This window comes from Apis dorsata, unplaced genomic scaffold (assembly GCF_000469605.1).
Source record: "Apis dorsata unplaced genomic scaffold, Apis dorsata 1.3 scaffold_1055, whole genome shotgun sequence".
NCBI lineage: Eukaryota > Metazoa > Arthropoda > Insecta > Hymenoptera > Apidae > Apis > Apis dorsata.
In genome coordinates, this window is record NW_006264153.1 from 93,584 (window position 1) to 110,531 (window position 16,948).

Here is a 16,948-nt window from a genome sequence, read left to right on the forward strand (position 1 = left end):
TCGCAGAAAATGCATAGGCGTAGGAACTACCTTATCAATCCCATTGTTTACATCCTTCAATAGTAATCCGTATAAATAAAATTTATTCAATCATTCATGTATTAATTATAATATATAATAAGAATTATTATTAAATCAAAAACAATTTCATAGTTTTTTTATTATACGATTTGCCAAAAATAATTTCACGTATTATATTTCATGTATTATTTCGATGGATTAATTAATTTCAGCTTCCCAGAAGAAAAAAATCAAAATGAAAATTCAGTTCATCTTAATGAAATAAATTCATTTTGAGTTAAACCATGAAAAATTGAATAAAATCGAAAGGCAAAATATCAAGGCCCATTCAGCAAAGCATCGCTATTGGCCGCGGCCCCTGTTTCCATCTCTAGCTGCAGCTAGAATTGAGCAAGCAGCCGTGCCTTGTACCAATGACGTCATTCTCAGCAGATTCAAGATGGCGATCGCGTGTGTTCGCCAGGCAAAATCGGTTAGCGGCCGCGAGCAGGACCGGTTTTCGACGGGGGGCGGGACCCGGACTCGGTCGGCTCGTTTATCCGCACGGTTTCGTCGTTTTGCGGCCGAAATATAGAAGCTGCGAAACCTCCACGGACCTCCCCAGCGCGTCGTGTTCTGTATAATAGCGAGGCACGCACACGGATTATTCGACGGCTCGATTGCAAGGCAACCAACCAGTGTTGGAGCAACTGGATCGTTTTTCCAGATTGTACCATCTTTCGATAAACACCTAACACTCATTGTTAGTGAAAGTAATTTAATCCTTACGCACGAACAACTTTCCTTACTAGTATTTTCTTACATCTGCGTTAAATTGACGAATACGTCAATCGTTATCGACAGTAGATACACGATTTATATGAAAGTAACAATTATGTATGTAAAAGAAACAGCCACATTTTTTTCAAGAAAGTGAAAACCAAAAGTGCAAGCAGCATGGAAAATATTCGAATCATTGCCAACAAGGAATTACAAAGAATGAAATGAAAAAGAAGAAAGAGAAAGACAATGACGTTTGATGATCACGCGGAGGCGTGCTAAGTGTCAAAGAATTCGATAAAAAAAACTTACGACGACAGAGTATACTATATGTGTGGAAACTTTTCGATCTACGTAGGTGTCACGATGCCGTCATCCGCGAGGACGAATCTCCTTTTTTTTCTACAGCGACAAATCGAATCAACGTGTGCACGCAGCCGTGTCGAGGCCAAATTGCTATATCTATTATATTCACTTCTATTCCACTTTATAGATTTATATATATTTTTCACTATCTTTCACTAGTTATGTATACGAGATGAACGAAAAAGATAAACGAATCAAATGAATATAACATAATCAAAAATACTATTTTAGCTGAAAGCAACAAACTTACGATAGAATCACGGAATTGTTTTGTATATATATGAAGCGTAACAGATAGTTTCTCGTACCTTGTCTAGTTGGATCAGTTGTAATGCGCGAGGATGCGATTCTATGGCACTCGCGAGGCTCTCGGAGCGGGCGGTACACTCCTGAATCAAGGAGTTTGCACGCGCAGGTAAATGTCGTCCAACGCGATCGCGCGGCCGCAACTGAACTCACTTTCCAGAGGCGGCGTTTTACCTGCGACAGGGGAGACCTCTTAACACAGCCAGTTCGAGCGGTTCTTCTCTCAACACCCTCTCTCTTTCTTACTTTCGGTCTCTGCGTATACACGCATACACGCGAATTATGTTCATATATACACAGAGATCGCGTTTTGCACAAGCACATAGCATGCACCATTGGTTCCTTACGACTATCCTTCCTGCCTACCTAACCACCCACCTATTTACGCCTGCGAGTGCGTGGCCTTATGTCGTACTACAGGACTTCACAGAAACTACTTTTGCTCCTGCTTCTCTACGCTTACTCTTTCAAAATTTTGCTGTTAGGATTTTGTTTAGGATCGCATAGCTTGAATTTAATTCAGAATAACGAGAGTTTTTAAGTTGCAAGTTAAGATTATTTCGTTTTATAGAATGTAGCGTGATAGAAATACAATATAATAAAAAATTTCTAGATCTTATCAAATTTTTTATTTTTACGTATATAATCTCATATATTTTCATCAATTTTCACAAAAATAAAATTGTACAAAAATATTTTCGCATAAAATAATCATTATATTTATCATTTCCATTTTCAAACACAAAATTATTATTTAATTATTGTAATCATAATATCCTCGTCTATTTTATATGAATATTGTATTTCTTTATATTTATAAAGATGAATTTCAACGATAACTTTCATAATCATAATATCACTTCATAACCAATATCATATATAAAATCGTATCTCCATAATTCACATCAATTGTGAGAAAAAGAATTTTAACTATGAATCATAATATGTACAAAGTTCAACGTCTTCAAAATGAAGATTTGTGTTATTCTTTGAGCACTTGCGAGTAGACTTCAAACACGCTACGATTTTTCCTTTTTGAATCTTTCAGATCCATATTCTCAGTCAGTCTTGTTCATTGTCGCTGCTCTCTGTGTCCGGTTTTGCATACAACCGTAAATGGCAAGCTGAAGACCTTGGACACCCACATCCAAACTTTTCTTCTTTTTCTATCTCTTGTAATTTTCTTATCTTTCTTCGATAAAAAAAATAAATAAATAAAATTAATATTATAATTTCTTATAATGCAATTATAAAAATAAAAAAAAATTACAAGTGAAATATTATATTAATATAAAGTTAGGTTAACTTTAATAGGTTAACTTTCTACCGATCATATGAAAAAATGTTTTTTTTTTTTTAAAAAGTGAAGAGGAAAAAAGTAAGAATGAAAAAAAAGAAAAATCGAATAACAGGATTCCAAGAGGGAAGAAAAAAATGATTAGGATGTAATTGATACGAAGAATTACCAGGACAGCAGCGGTGGACAGTGAAAGGATATAAAGGATCTTTTAAATGCCAGTGCTCTCGATCAGATTACGCAGAAGGAACGTGCGTTCACCTCCACGTCCTTTTTCAGAGACTGCCGTGTTTCACGACTGTTGCATGGGATCGATGGACCGGTTGGCCAGTACTTGGGTCCTTCTTGACCACGTACTTCCGAATAAGGCCAATCATACATACTTCATCATCTTCTCGAATCTCTACATGTGAAAACATTATTACGCATTTGAAAAAGCAAAGATAACTAACTGAAACAAGTTTATGATGAAAACAAAACATCTGCACTTTCTTATTCAATAATTTGTCAAATAAATACATAATAATGATTAAACTGTTTTTTAGATTTTTGAAATTCGCGCGCGAATTTAATTAGAAATAGTACGTCTATCTCTTTTCAATTCGTCTATGTTCGGCTAGACTCGTCCGAATTCGTATTCAATCCTTATAGTTGAAATAGCGTAATAAATATTATTGTTGCGAAGTTTTATGTATGTAATTTTAAGTATGTAATTTTTCTTTTAATGATGCGAATCTAATAATAATAAATCTTTTTTTTTTAATTCTGTTAAATAAACATGTTTTGTGCGTCACAAGAGATGTTTTTTCAATTTTTTCCTTACATAATATTTGCTTTCGTTACTCGTTTATCTTAATAAATGATTTGACAAATTGTAGATTATATTTTTCTTTTTTTTCATACTAAATTTTATAAAATTAATTATCTATCTATATTTTACAATATTTCCATCGATCTTTTGTAATTTTAAAAGCAATTTCATGTATTTAATGTATTTTTAGAAATATTTGCGATAATAAATTAAAATCAGACTATCTATATACAAAATAGAGCATGCATAACTGAAACTACTTCAATTCCGCAAGTAATAATTTTAATGAAAATCAATTAAGATGAATGTTATTTAATTTGAAGAAAATTTGCACTATTCGATTTTTCAATCGTGATTTTTAAAACAAATTAAGTTTTGTTTTTACACATATAATGAATATTATGAATGAAAAAAATTCTCATTCAATAACAAAATTCCTATATTTCACAGACATAATCATTTTCTTGTTATATCTTCAAAGATACAAACAATTTATAACAGGATTTGTGATAAACATTTTTTTGTTCTTTCAATGTGATAAATTATATTTATTAAATTATCTTTTAAATAAAAATACATTTATTTTTCACGAATTGTCGGTAAAAGTTACTCTCGCGAATTCGTTTTATGTTAGCACAGTCTTTGCAATAGAAAAATATATAGTACATTTTCTCATTGCAGAATCTTCCTATATAATATATTAAGTTGTTGCATATAAAATGGCTCCAGCAAATTTTTCAGAGTTGATAATGATTAAATATTTCATTAAATATTATTTATTTTAGAATTTCACTGTTTCAAATATTCCATCTTTAATTAAATTATATATTAATAAGAATCAGATCAAAATTAATTTTGAAAATATTTTCCATATAAGTTTAACTTTGAAGTTATTCAAGAATATTAATTTAGAGAAGAATATTAATTTAACCTCAAAACTGAAAAATTTTTTTTTCTTTTATTTCAATTTCTATATATCAATAGATACTATTTTCAGTAAAATTTTAATTATTTTATATTTTATTGCAAAAATTTGATCACATCATCTATAATAACCTAATACATAACACGTGTTTCATGAGAAAATGGCGGAGTTCCAATCTGCCGGCTTTCAACGTAACTGTACTTACGAGGTAGAACACTTTAGGTGAAAGGAATATATACTTTTATTTTCATTTCTAACAAGATACTAGGAATTTCAATATAATAAAAAACCATTTTCTCGTCTTACATTCTTATTTCATTGTAAGAAACTAATTTTTTAGTTGGTTGGTCAATTGTAAAAATGGTCCATGAAACTCTATCTTTCTATATCTCTTTCTCATATAAATCTATATCTCTTTTTCAAATATAATATTATTATAATTTCGTCGATTTTTCTTTTTTATTATTCTATCCTTTCAATTTATAAAATTCGAGTGTGACATATGATAAATGCTTGAAAAATTTAAAATCATCATAAGGCACGCTGGTAATTTGTCTTTTACGCGAGCATGATTAATACAAATTTCTTTCGTTGGTATGCGCAACGTTCATAAAAATAATTCACAAATAACACTCGAACCGTATCGAAGATACAAGGAAGGGAAACACGCGATTCCAGTAGCGGATATAAAACGATCCGTTTTATTTTGTCGCATGTCCTTGAATCTCCACCTTTGGCATCCTTTGCACTTTTGTTTTTCAGTGAAAAATATTCTCGTCGTCTCAAGAATCGTGTTCGTTTCCATAGCTCTCCGAGGCAATCTGCAAGATTGACAAAAAATATTAGATATATATATATATATATATATATATATTTGTAATTTATATATAGTTATTTTATTTGCAAATCATTTAATATAATGTTATAATAATTTTAATAATGGAATTATTAGAGCAACATATATCATCTTTGTGAAGTTCGAAATCTCATAATATCTGCCTCCTAATTTGAAACTTGGAATAAACGAAACTTGTTACGCGCCAACCTAACCTAACTATATGCAGAGTGCAATATCGATTTGCCTGTTGCGCGTCGATGGACAAATATACCATCCGCATTCTTTCCTTTTACAACTGATGTTTTGCATGCGTCGCTTTTAAGATGATGCTGTTATTTCGAACCGAAATTCAACAGAACAGAGCCTCTCTTGCATGGCTGGCTGTTAAATGGCCGAAAATAGGAGGACGCGTTAATGTCCAAAGCTTGTTGCCGTCAAATTTATGCCTCTTGTAAGTTTATGCAAGCAAGTCTGTATAGGGGATATCAGCCACAAGTGGTCGTATGACGCCACACACATTCAGAAGTTTTTTACAAACATATAGACAATTCGTAGAAAATTCATATACACAGAGTAGAGTGATATATTTTAATCATAATTTCTCTTTGAATATATTTGAGAATACTATTTATATAAAAATATATTTCAAATGAAAATTATACGATTTTAGAAAATAAATATTCTGATATAATAAGATTTTGAAAAATTTTTCAATTAGTCTCGATTTTTCATTTCTCATAAGAGTATAATATAAAATAGAAATAGATTTTTATTTTATTTTAATTTTTTCATTCCTTTTTTCATTTTATTTCTTTCTTTTTTTTTCTTTTTATTATTTTTTTAGAAAGTAAAATTTTAATAAATTTCAATTTCTGAAAGTTTATAAACTCATATTTAATTGACCGATATTCAATAGACATTTTTTAGTTATGCACGTATAATCAAAGGCTCTTGCATTTTTTTTTTTTTTTTTTTTACAACAAAAACAATGCAATGTTTATATATAGAAAGTATATCCTGTTTTTAACGAGGAAATTTTGAAAGCGCACAAAAGCACTTAAAATGAGGAAAAAATGTTCGTACAAACACGACCACACGTTTACAATAATTCCTGAAATACAGCAACGTTAGTATTGTTGATTCGTGATTACAGTGTCTTTGATTAACACAGTACAAAAGAATATTAAGATTGTTGTAAAACAGAAATTTATTACTTTAAACAAATGGCAAATATTGCTTCTAGATCGATATTTAAATTTATTTACATATTTTCTTACGATCAGCGTTTTAAAAATTCCACATTAAAGTTAGAATGACGATTTTTTTTGTCCATTTTTATTATAATAATTTTATATGAAAAATTAAAGAATATTAATCAAAAAAAAAAAAAAAAATAATGAAAAAATTTTTCTCATTACTCACTTCGATCAGGCTTCCTGTAGTTCTCCTTTGATCCCGGGCACACTGTGATGGTGTCTTGAGGCAAGCTTATTCGCGAGCTCGTGCATCACATCTCTGTATATCACTGTGTCTAAATTCTCGCCGAGCATGTAGAGAAGAAACCAATCACCGACCTTGCTCCGCCGAACTATCGTTTCTACGGCCTCTTTTCTGACTAAACGAAATCGTAACCGTAGAAGATATACCCTCGTTCGTGGTGAAAATATAATTACGATCTAAAAAAAAAAAAGAAAATAATAAAAATTAAAAAAAAAAGACTAAACGAATATAAAAAAAATAACATAATAAATTGTATAATAAAAAAAAGAGAAAATATTTCGTTTACTTGAGTATACATTTTAAAAAGAAGATTAAGATAAATATATATATGTTTAAGGAGAAAAGAGTAGGTTTCAATCATTTTTTTAAAAAAAGAATGTTTTAAATGTTATTGAAGATATTTAATTAAATATTATGATGATAATAATTATATTGTACAAAAAAGAAAATTAAACAAATATTTCCGCGGTTTTCCATTTTAATTTTTTCATTTTTCTGAAAAGAAAGCTATTAATATATAATAATAGTTTAATATATTAATAATAAGTTTAAAGCTACTTTAGATATTTACAGAAATATATAAATTATAAATTTTGTTTTGAAATTTCTTAATCTCTGTTCATTATTTCCAAATTGAACAAGATTATCTCTTACAATAAAAATTTAGAATAAAATTTACAATAGATCTTTTTCAATTTATTTATTATATTTATAAGACAACAAAATTATAATTATAAAATCTCAAATCTTAAAGTAATCACAATTTGAAAAGAAGTTTAAAAAACAACATTTAAAGTCGAAATTTACTTAAAAATATATATATATTTACCCTGTATAAAACCGTGATGAAACTAAGCACGCCGAGAAAAAGGAACCAAAACCATAGAAAAACATATATTTTTTCGTTGACAACATTCAAGGGCAGTATGCAAACGGCGTCATGCCTTTCGACTTCACCGCTTACGCCATATTTGTAGAAGGTGCATTTAGTCATCCGCGGGAACACATAAATCATAGGATCGACCCGGTCTTCTTGATCCGATTCGAGAAACCTGAGCACGTCGATACCAAACGTCAAAAACGCACCATCGAAGAACCGGTTCATTAGAAACATCTGACCTGCGCAAATTCAAATATTTCTTACAATTTCTATTCGTTTATTCTTTCTAAATTAAATATAATATTTATTCGTTATAAATTATCTATGATCACCAAGAGATACGAAGTCTCAAGTCTCGGATTCATCTTTGCTCACATCGAATATAGAAAGTGATAGCGGACGAAAGACGAAAAAGAATTGAGCGTTTAAAACGTTAAAAAAAATTTACGATCTATTGTTTCAATATGAAATCATTCAAGAGGGATTCCTCTTTTCCCTAATAATAGCTTGAATGACTCGCGAGTATATATTCACGAGAAATGATCAACTATATAAGGAATAAATATAATGTAAATATAATAGATATCTAACTTAACCTAATTTAACCTCTATTTCGGTATCAGCGCTTTTATATATTCGAAAGAATTAGAAAAAATTCATTAAAATAATGAATTTTACATTTTTTTTTTGTTATTATATAAAAATTTGTTTGAGATTTTATAATAGAAGTGGAACATGTCCAACAATTTTTCAGGAATATGTACATATATATATATATATATTCAAGTATCCTTTGATCTGTAGTTTCATATATCATTTTGACAAGCGAATAACCATGGTCTTTATCTTCTTAGGTTAGCTATTTTTAAATCGGAAAATCATTTGACTTCTTTTATCAAAAGAAGAAAAAAAAGTTATGTTCGAGAATTATTTCTTCCTCTTCAAGCCAGTTCTAATTTAGAACTAGAATTTCCTCTATATAAATAAAAATAATAGTGACCCATCAAACTACTTTACATCCTTCCCAGGGATCATGATATAATAAACGAAAGAAATGGGAAAAATTGTTAATTTTCTTGATACTTTATAATTTTTTTCAATCATTTAAAGAATAATAAAATCATTATAATTGTTTCGACTACACGTGAGGTTATTTTGAAATTTCAAAGAAAGTCTTCTGTTTCCAGCGAAACGTGAATACAGAGAGCATTCTGTATGTTTCTCTTTGCCCATCAAAATTTTCCCATTTGCCATTCCTTTTATCATTTTCCCCATGTCGGTTACTACCGTTGATATGTTTATCTTCTTTCTGTTATTTGTTTTATTTTTAACGATTCTATATTTCTTTCATGGCTGACGGATTTTAAGGCCACAGACTCGGCTTTTGTTTCCATATTTTTTCCTCGAATCAGCAAAAGGGATTTTTAATCTTCTGTAATCGGAAAACAATTTATGATTAATTGCAGTTTCTTATTTATGAGTGAAAGATTACATAAGGAATGAGAATCATTATGGAGAAATTTTTTAATAGCTATTCGATAACATTAAATAAATAAAACCATCTTAAAATATAAAAATATCAGTAAATATTAATTTAATTAAAAAATTGTTAGTGATATAATATTATTTGATCTAATTTTTCTATTATTTAATCTAAACCAAATTTAATAAATAATTATATTCTGTAAAAAATCCAGTATTAAATCTAGTCAAATTATTGAATTGAATTATATTTAGTTTAATTTTTTTTATTCAAACATTTAATTGTTAATTAACTGGATCAAAGAAAATAACATATCTAATTTAATCTAATTTAAACATTCTCTAAACCTATTCCCAGAATTCCAATTTCAGATATTGAGGATAATTCCATGATAGTTAAGCATCATTCTAATTCTATATGTACAATATTTACATACATACATATTTGCTTTGCTAACTTCCATCGTTTTGGACATCAATTCTTAGAAATAGAACCTCGAAGTAAACAAAGTAAAATGTGCTAAATGAGGTAAACTGGTGAACGAAATTTGACACCGATACTTTGTTTACTTTATTCTTTTATTCTCTTTCTTTCGCTCAAGTTGAATCCGCACAAGTCATTTGCCCAGTTCAAACTGCGAATGCTAAAGCGGGCACTATTATAATTCTGTTTCACGTATATATAAATTCATCAAACAAACAAATGTCAGCAAACAGAAACGTCAACGAAATAAACATGGGCGAACAAACGTGGATAGCACGTACAAACGATCGTGAAACGATTTCCTCGGTTATTGGTACATCAAACCAAAATATTCACGATCATATAATAAGGATGAAACGTACAGACTTCTGTGCTTAGCGATAGGGAAACCAGACTTGTGGAATCAGGAATCAACAAACAATGTCGAATCGGATCTTGCTCCCTGTGCATTCGTTCATCTTTACTACTATTCATTTATGTTAATTTGGATTAGTTCGAGTTTCCATGTCTGCTCATTCGTCAGGTATAGGTTATAAAGAGGAATCGGTGTTAACAGGCAACCAGTGAATGAACGATTCACAATAAAATTTGGCAACGATACAACTGGCCATCTGCTCTATGCATTCTAAATGGCCAATCTATACAACTGTCTTGCTTTTCTTTGAAGTTATTTTGTTCTATATTTCTGTCAACAATTCTACTTGTTTCTTCTTAAAAAATTATATAGAATGAATTATATAATTATATAATATAATTTGATTAAAGAGAATATATTCATTGGTAGAATGATGAAAAATATTCATTTTTAATAATCATTAATTTCATCTGTTGAAAATCAATATAATTTTTTTTTTAAATATTCATTATGTAATGAATAGAAGTTTTTGTTTGGAAGATTTTATTTTCAAGACAGCTTTTTGGGTTATTTATTTATATTAATTTTAATAAAGTCTAATAATAACTTTCTTCTCTTGTTTTCATTTGTGGCTTGCAAAAAAAAATAAAAAATAAAAACAATAGATTTATAATACTGTATATTATAAATTATTCTTTATATATTGTATATAAAAAAAACTTAATCTCAAAGGAGGTAAACATATGACTGAAAAGAAAAAAGAAAAAAAAAAAAGAAAAAATGGAAGGACAAGGGAGAGAAGAGAGTTTATGTTACAAACTTAACTCCATTAGAATAGCTTGACGAATTTATAGTGGCATTCTGGTTTATGTCATTTATTCGTGGTGTACCTCTAATGGGGATTGCAACTCGACCTCTTCTGGAACGACATTAAAGCGTGAAACTTCAAAAAGGAACTAATTTACTCTTTAGTGTTCGTCGAGAAACTCATCGCCAGTATTTCGCATTTATTTTTGGTAGCATAAAAAAGAATGAAGTTGCCAGTTCCATGGTCAAAACATGAAATATATATCTTATATATTTATAACATTATCATTGAATAATATTTTAAATTGAGGATTAACAATTTTATAATTATATATATATATATATTTAATAATTTCATTTATTAATTATGTATATTTAATTTTTTTTAATATTTTTTTTTATTTGTATAAATTGAAATTTATATATATAAAATATATAGAAAATATATATGTGACTACTCGAGAATTTTTGTCAATTTTTGTACGCAACAGAAATTCTGCTATCTAACTGAAACTTAATCTGATTATCAAACGAAAATTGCTACAATCAATTGCTCATCAGGGTAATCATATGAAAATGATCTTGATAAGAATTATAAATGATATTCACTTTAATTCATCTAATCGATAGCAAATTATCAATCATTAGCATGACTGTATTTTAAATTGAATAAATAAATAGAATTAAATAAATAAAATTTCGAATTTAGATCGATAAATATAAATACATTGCATAATTCATTGATTTAGTATTGTTTTATTAATTAGAAATGTTGTTTTCTGTTACATCTAAAACAAATATTTTTATTGTACAAAATAATTTAAAATCTCAAATGAATTACCAATTGTTTTGCATTGGTAATTTTCATTTTTTTTTACACATATAATTATATATCATTTGATTTTTTTTAGCTATATTACATGTTATTCAAAAATTTGTCAAAAATAATTCTCCGCTTCTCGATAGATTATCATTGTATTTAATTACACTTTCTTCCGCCTAGTGGCGCTGTTACCTCATTCAATTCTGAATCGATAATGTCACATGTGATACGAGAATGATAATAGAAATTATGTATCCTTCGAACTGATATAAAAATATCATTAAATGAATAATGATTCTATTCTATAATACATAATCTGTGAAGAGGATAAAAATCTCTTTTAACAATTTTCATGATCTTTTATAGTATAACTTATATGAAATGTAATAAAATTTCCTAAAATGAACTTCGAATACAATAATAAAATAAAATTTATGAAAATAAAATGTAATTTGTCACATATCAATAAAATCATCGAGAAAAAATATCACTCACCGATCACATTCAGCAGAGCGAGAACTTCACAAAGGTAATATCTGTAAGCCCACCAATTGTGAAACCGAAGATTCTCCCATAAATAGTCAAGTAACATCTTCTTCTTTTGCTTCTTCTCGACTTCGGAACAAAGGCCGATGTCGAGATCCATCATCAACGCATGGATCTTGCCACCCTCCCAGCCTTTCCATAACCATCGAGGCGTATAGAAGAGGATTGCCTGGAAAAAAAATAGTCATACGTCTTAATTTTGCTGTGCAATGTAAAACATTTTCAAATATATTTTATTATTTCGATAATGAAAAAGCAATATCTTAATGAAATATCTCGTCGATAAAATATCTTTTTTATAAATAATTTTTCATAAATAAGTCATTTATTAAAAAAATAATTAAAATTTAAATTCAATGATACATATAAGTTTGGAAGTTTGGAATATAAAAAAAAATAAAAATGAAATTATAACTTTTCTTTTTTTCATATTGGATACCAAAATTTAAAAAATTCTCTAGAGAATTTCTTAATTTTAATGATTTCATTAAAGTTGAATATTTAAAAGTAATTTTGTCTAGTTAAATTTCATTTATTATCCTATTTGTCAAATCTACCAGAATAATTGTCATCTTGCCAAAAATTTAAATAATTCTATCGTTATAACGCACGGAATTAGCAAACTATACGAGATCAGTGATCTCGATCGATAGATCATCAACACTGTTCTCAGACTCTTGGCACGTGCCTAAAGATATCAAATTAGCTATGGATTTCGTTAGAAACGATAAAATCGCAATAAATGGGGGCATTGTTTTCAGCAAGCGAATTGATTAATTGTTATTGATCAAGAACGATTCATTTGGTTAACGAACTTATACATTGTAGAAATGACTAAGCGGAGAAATTTTATTACGAGAACGTTTAAAAGTTCGAAATGTTAAGATTAAAGTGGATTCATTTTATGTGTATACATATAAAAATAGAAGTAACAAAGTAAAAAATAAAACTCTAACCTTTAAATATATGTTTCCAATGTGTACACGTAGATTGTTAAACTTTAAAAATATTCTGGAAAAATTTTAATATGCCAGAAACTCTGACAAATTAACTTTCATTTGTTATAATATATCATGCTTATATAACCTCTTTCAGATTTGCACAAACACATGGTACGATGAATAATTTTTCGTTTGTCACAGAATAGTAAAATTAAACCAACCTAACCTAATTTGGAACTGTCAGATATTTTTTTAATTTCTAATTGGAAACAATTTTCTTATGTTTACTATAAAAACATATCGATTGATTAAAAATATCAATCAACAAACTTTTTTTTTCAAAATTATAAATCGACGAAGCTTCGAAAGAAAAAAAAGAACGTAACTATAGGGCAGTGAAAAGGGTCGTTCTGTTTTTGCGTTGTATATTGAACGCGAATCCAATACAAAAAGAAAAAAACCATGGATGGAAATAGAACGAAGCTAACTATACTTCACCGGTGCTCACGTGCCAGTTGGGTGCATGCACTGTTCGGAAGAAAAAAAGGAAGAACAGCAACGCCACGTGGGAGCAGGCGGTAAATGGATAAAATTGGCCAAACAAGCGGAAAACCCGGTGGAACGGTTGGAACACGTGACAGTTCTTCTTGTCTCATTTCGTCCAACATTTAACCATTTGAACGCGACAGAGAAAAATAGAAATGGAACGATACATTGCAAACAAGGGAAATGGAGATTTTTAATGAGTACGAGCATTAACTCGTGAAATCAATTATTTAATCCTTGTAATGAATAGAGAAAAAAATTTAAATTATTATAAATATATTTTCTCTCAAAAATTTTAATTTTATTTTAATTTCAAAAAAAATTTTTTTTAACTTTTTTTATTTTATTAGAATATAGTTTAATGAACATAATAATGTTTATTATGTTCATTACAGATTACAGCATGAAAAATTATATCCGTTATAAATGATTTTTTTTATCTGAAAAAGAAAGATTAAATAGGATCATCAAATACTAAAACTCAAGATTGATGATTCATAAAAGAACAACGATGCTATTTCTGATCGTTCCCTCGTGAATGAGATCTATTTCCAAGAACTGTTCTAATTACGCATAACCTTCCGACGAAGAGATTTTCCCATGTTCTGCGTTAAAACGATCACATCGAACGCAGTTATTATTCTGCTTAAATAAAAACTAGTTGAAGGACTCTAAGACCCAACCTTGACTTATGAGTATGATTATAATCTGCTAGAATCGATAATTAGAAATATTTGCTTTTTATTTAAATGACTAATTTAATTACAAGAATGTCACACTTTTAATTTTATTTTTATTAATGAAAAAAAACTAATATAATTAAAAATTTATACCACTTTAAAAGACACTTTCAATGGTAAGAAAAATCTTTATTTTAATATTAAAATTTATTTACTTTTCAAGAATCGAATAATCTTTAATAATAAATTATCATAACGAATAAGATTTATTCATGAGAATTTAAGAACAGAATTTATGACAAAAATTTTTCAATATAAAATAATACTCCTTTAAAGAAACCCAATTAAAATTCAACTATCAATATTGTTCAATTTCAAATATCTACTTCAAATAACGAAATAATTTTCTCATACTTGCACTAGTAGGAAAAAGATGACCCATTGATAGTACTTGTGCTGTTTGACCAACGGATGCGATACGTGTCCGTGTATTCCATCACCTTTGCTGTTCGACACACCAGGATACGGCACTGCCTGGCCCAGACTCTTGTTAAACGCGTGCACCATGCTGTACGTGGTATGGAGCCAACAGAAAGTCTCTAACACGATTTTATCCACAGAACCGGACGCCTCGCAATGAATCGGTGAACCGGAAATACTTTTGCAGGCCAATGTGACGCATCCACCGAGGAGTAGCGCCACTGTTGCGCGATAATGCAGCCGAAATGTCATCGTGTCGACAGAGATCTTTTGAATTTTGAACAGAGATCTCAACGAGCCGAACACATCGATCATTTTCAGCAACAGAGGCATCTTTGTACGTCGTATACGGCGAACTGCTTTCGAGATCACGGAAGTATCTTTCTCGAGAAGACAGTCGCTCTCTTCGTTTAGCTGATCCGTTTTTACGAATGATTATTGGACATAATAAAAATGAAGGTTGTTGTTATGGATGGAGAATTGGTCGATTTGAAATTGAGGTTAGTTTGATCGTTGAGAAATTATTTATTAAATTGAAAATTGAAGAAAGAATTATATTGAAGTTTATTCTTCAGAAATTATCAAAATTGAAAAAGTTAGGTTAGGTTAAAGAAAATAGAAAAATTAGATATTATAAAATTAATAGCTGAGGAATTATTAAAGTTGATAGAAATATTAATGGAATTGAAATTGATGGTTGAGGAATTATCGAGGCTGATGGAATTAATTGAATTGATAAAAATATTTAGAAAAATTAATTGAATATTGAAAAATCCTTTTTCATAGATAAATGTGTAAAAATGAGGTTGAGATTTGGAGTTGAATAAAGTTTATTATTGGATTTTAATTTTAAATTAAGGCTTATCACTGAAAAATTGAAATGTTTAGTTGTCAAAAATAAAAATTGTTGTTAAAAATCGATTTAAAAAATCGAAAGTTGTTAAACGTTGGAAAATTATAAAAATTATTGGAAATTATTAAAATTGATATAAATTCCAATTCCAATTTTATTTTTTTTTGTAAGTACTGCTAATAATCGTGAACAATGTTTACGATGTTCAGTGTTTACGAAATTTCTTTGAGTTTCGTGTATTATATACAGAATTTTCAATTTATCACTGATCTAATGGTGTTGAAAACTTTTTTTGTATATTTCGCGGAAGAAATATCAAAAAATCAGAGAGAAATAATATTCATTATTGTGAATCTGTTTTCCTCGTCATGTTCTTCGTGATTATTCTTGCAAAATTCCGACCAATTGAATTTTTGCAATCAAATCGAGAACAGCTTCACTACGTGCATTTTGCTTGCTCTCCGCTTTTCTATCTTTCGAATATTAATTTACTCCACCAATATTTTTTATTTTTATACAAAAATATCTCATTTTCCATTTTTTACCTCACTTCTTTCAATATTTCTATTTCTATCTACAAACTTTTTAAAATTCATTATTAAAAGATCGAATAAATCAACAATCTCTTGGAAAATTTCTTTCTTCAATCTCCAAACATTTTAACTCCAATAACTTGTTGAAGAAGAAATCTTGAGATTATCAGATTCACACGCGGTTTTTATAAAAAAAAAAAGGATTTTTATAAAAAAAATGGACACATGAATTGATTAAATACACAGCATCGTTTTTTCTTTTACTATTTTTTTTTTTATTTTGATAAAGAAGTGAATGAAGTAGAAGAAGAGGATGAAACGACTATTCGGACACAGTGAGACACGTGGGGCACGGAAGCAAGCCGTTAGAAGACTGGTCGAACTTGAGAGGCATCCCTTGGCCTCGATGCTAAACACATAACTTATATGATCTTCTAAGTATCTTTCTCTTGTCATGACAATGAAATGTACGTATTCATATTATTTATCAATTAATTATAAATAGTTTTTATTTTATTATTGGTTTTTATAATGAAATTTTCATAATACTTTATTTATTATTATACTTATTCACTTATTAAAGCATTTGTAAATGGATCTAAATAAATTTGTATTTAAATAACGTTATTCAAATATGGAACAAACAACTTTTAATTTCATTCTAAAATACATAGACATTAATATATATATATATATATATATATATATATATATA

At 28.8% G+C, this 16,948-nt stretch overlaps 2 protein-coding genes and 2 long non-coding RNA genes across 6 annotated transcripts in view; 1 reads left to right on the forward strand and 3 right to left on the reverse strand.

The window, feature by feature from the left end:
* The window catches only part of LOC102678320, a 20,263-nt gene extending 18,400 nt beyond the window's left edge, over positions 1-1,863 (reverse strand). The window contains exon 1 of one of the 2 annotated variants that reach the window (XM_006624377.2): positions 1,455-1,863. The gene's annotated coding sequence lies outside the window, so the exon portion shown is untranslated. The remainder of the gene's footprint in view (positions 1-1,454) is intronic. The other variant, XM_006624376.2, reaches the window with a different exon arrangement.
* A 2,699-nt stretch (positions 1,864-4,562) lies between these two features.
* LOC102679808 (innexin shaking-B) overlaps positions 4,563-16,948 on the reverse strand; it is a 16,206-nt gene continuing 3,820 nt past the window's right edge. The window contains exons 1-5 of one of the 2 annotated variants that reach the window (XM_006624385.2): positions 14,782-15,477; positions 12,150-12,369; positions 7,653-7,942; positions 6,746-6,999; positions 4,563-5,306 (exon numbers count right to left, since the gene is read on the reverse strand). In XM_006624385.2, coding sequence (XP_006624448.1) covers positions 6,751-6,999; positions 7,653-7,942; positions 12,150-12,369; positions 14,782-15,180 — 1,158 coding nt within the window. In that variant the 5' untranslated portion in view covers positions 15,181-15,477 and the 3' untranslated portion in view covers positions 4,563-5,306; positions 6,746-6,750. Of the gene's footprint in view, positions 5,307-6,745; positions 7,000-7,652; positions 7,943-12,149; positions 12,370-14,781; positions 15,478-16,948 lie in introns of those variants that run through there. The other variant, XM_031514545.1, reaches the window with a different exon arrangement.
* On the reverse strand, positions 9,105-10,021 carry LOC116186630. Its single transcript, XR_004151646.1, has 2 exons — positions 9,627-10,021; positions 9,105-9,135 (listed from the first exon to the last, which is right to left on the reverse strand). It is a non-coding gene; the product is annotated as an uncharacterized LOC116186630 (long non-coding RNA).
* Positions 15,123-16,870, forward strand: LOC102679716. The gene is made up of 2 exons (XR_422863.2): positions 15,123-15,347; positions 16,535-16,870. It is a non-coding gene; the product is annotated as an uncharacterized LOC102679716 (long non-coding RNA).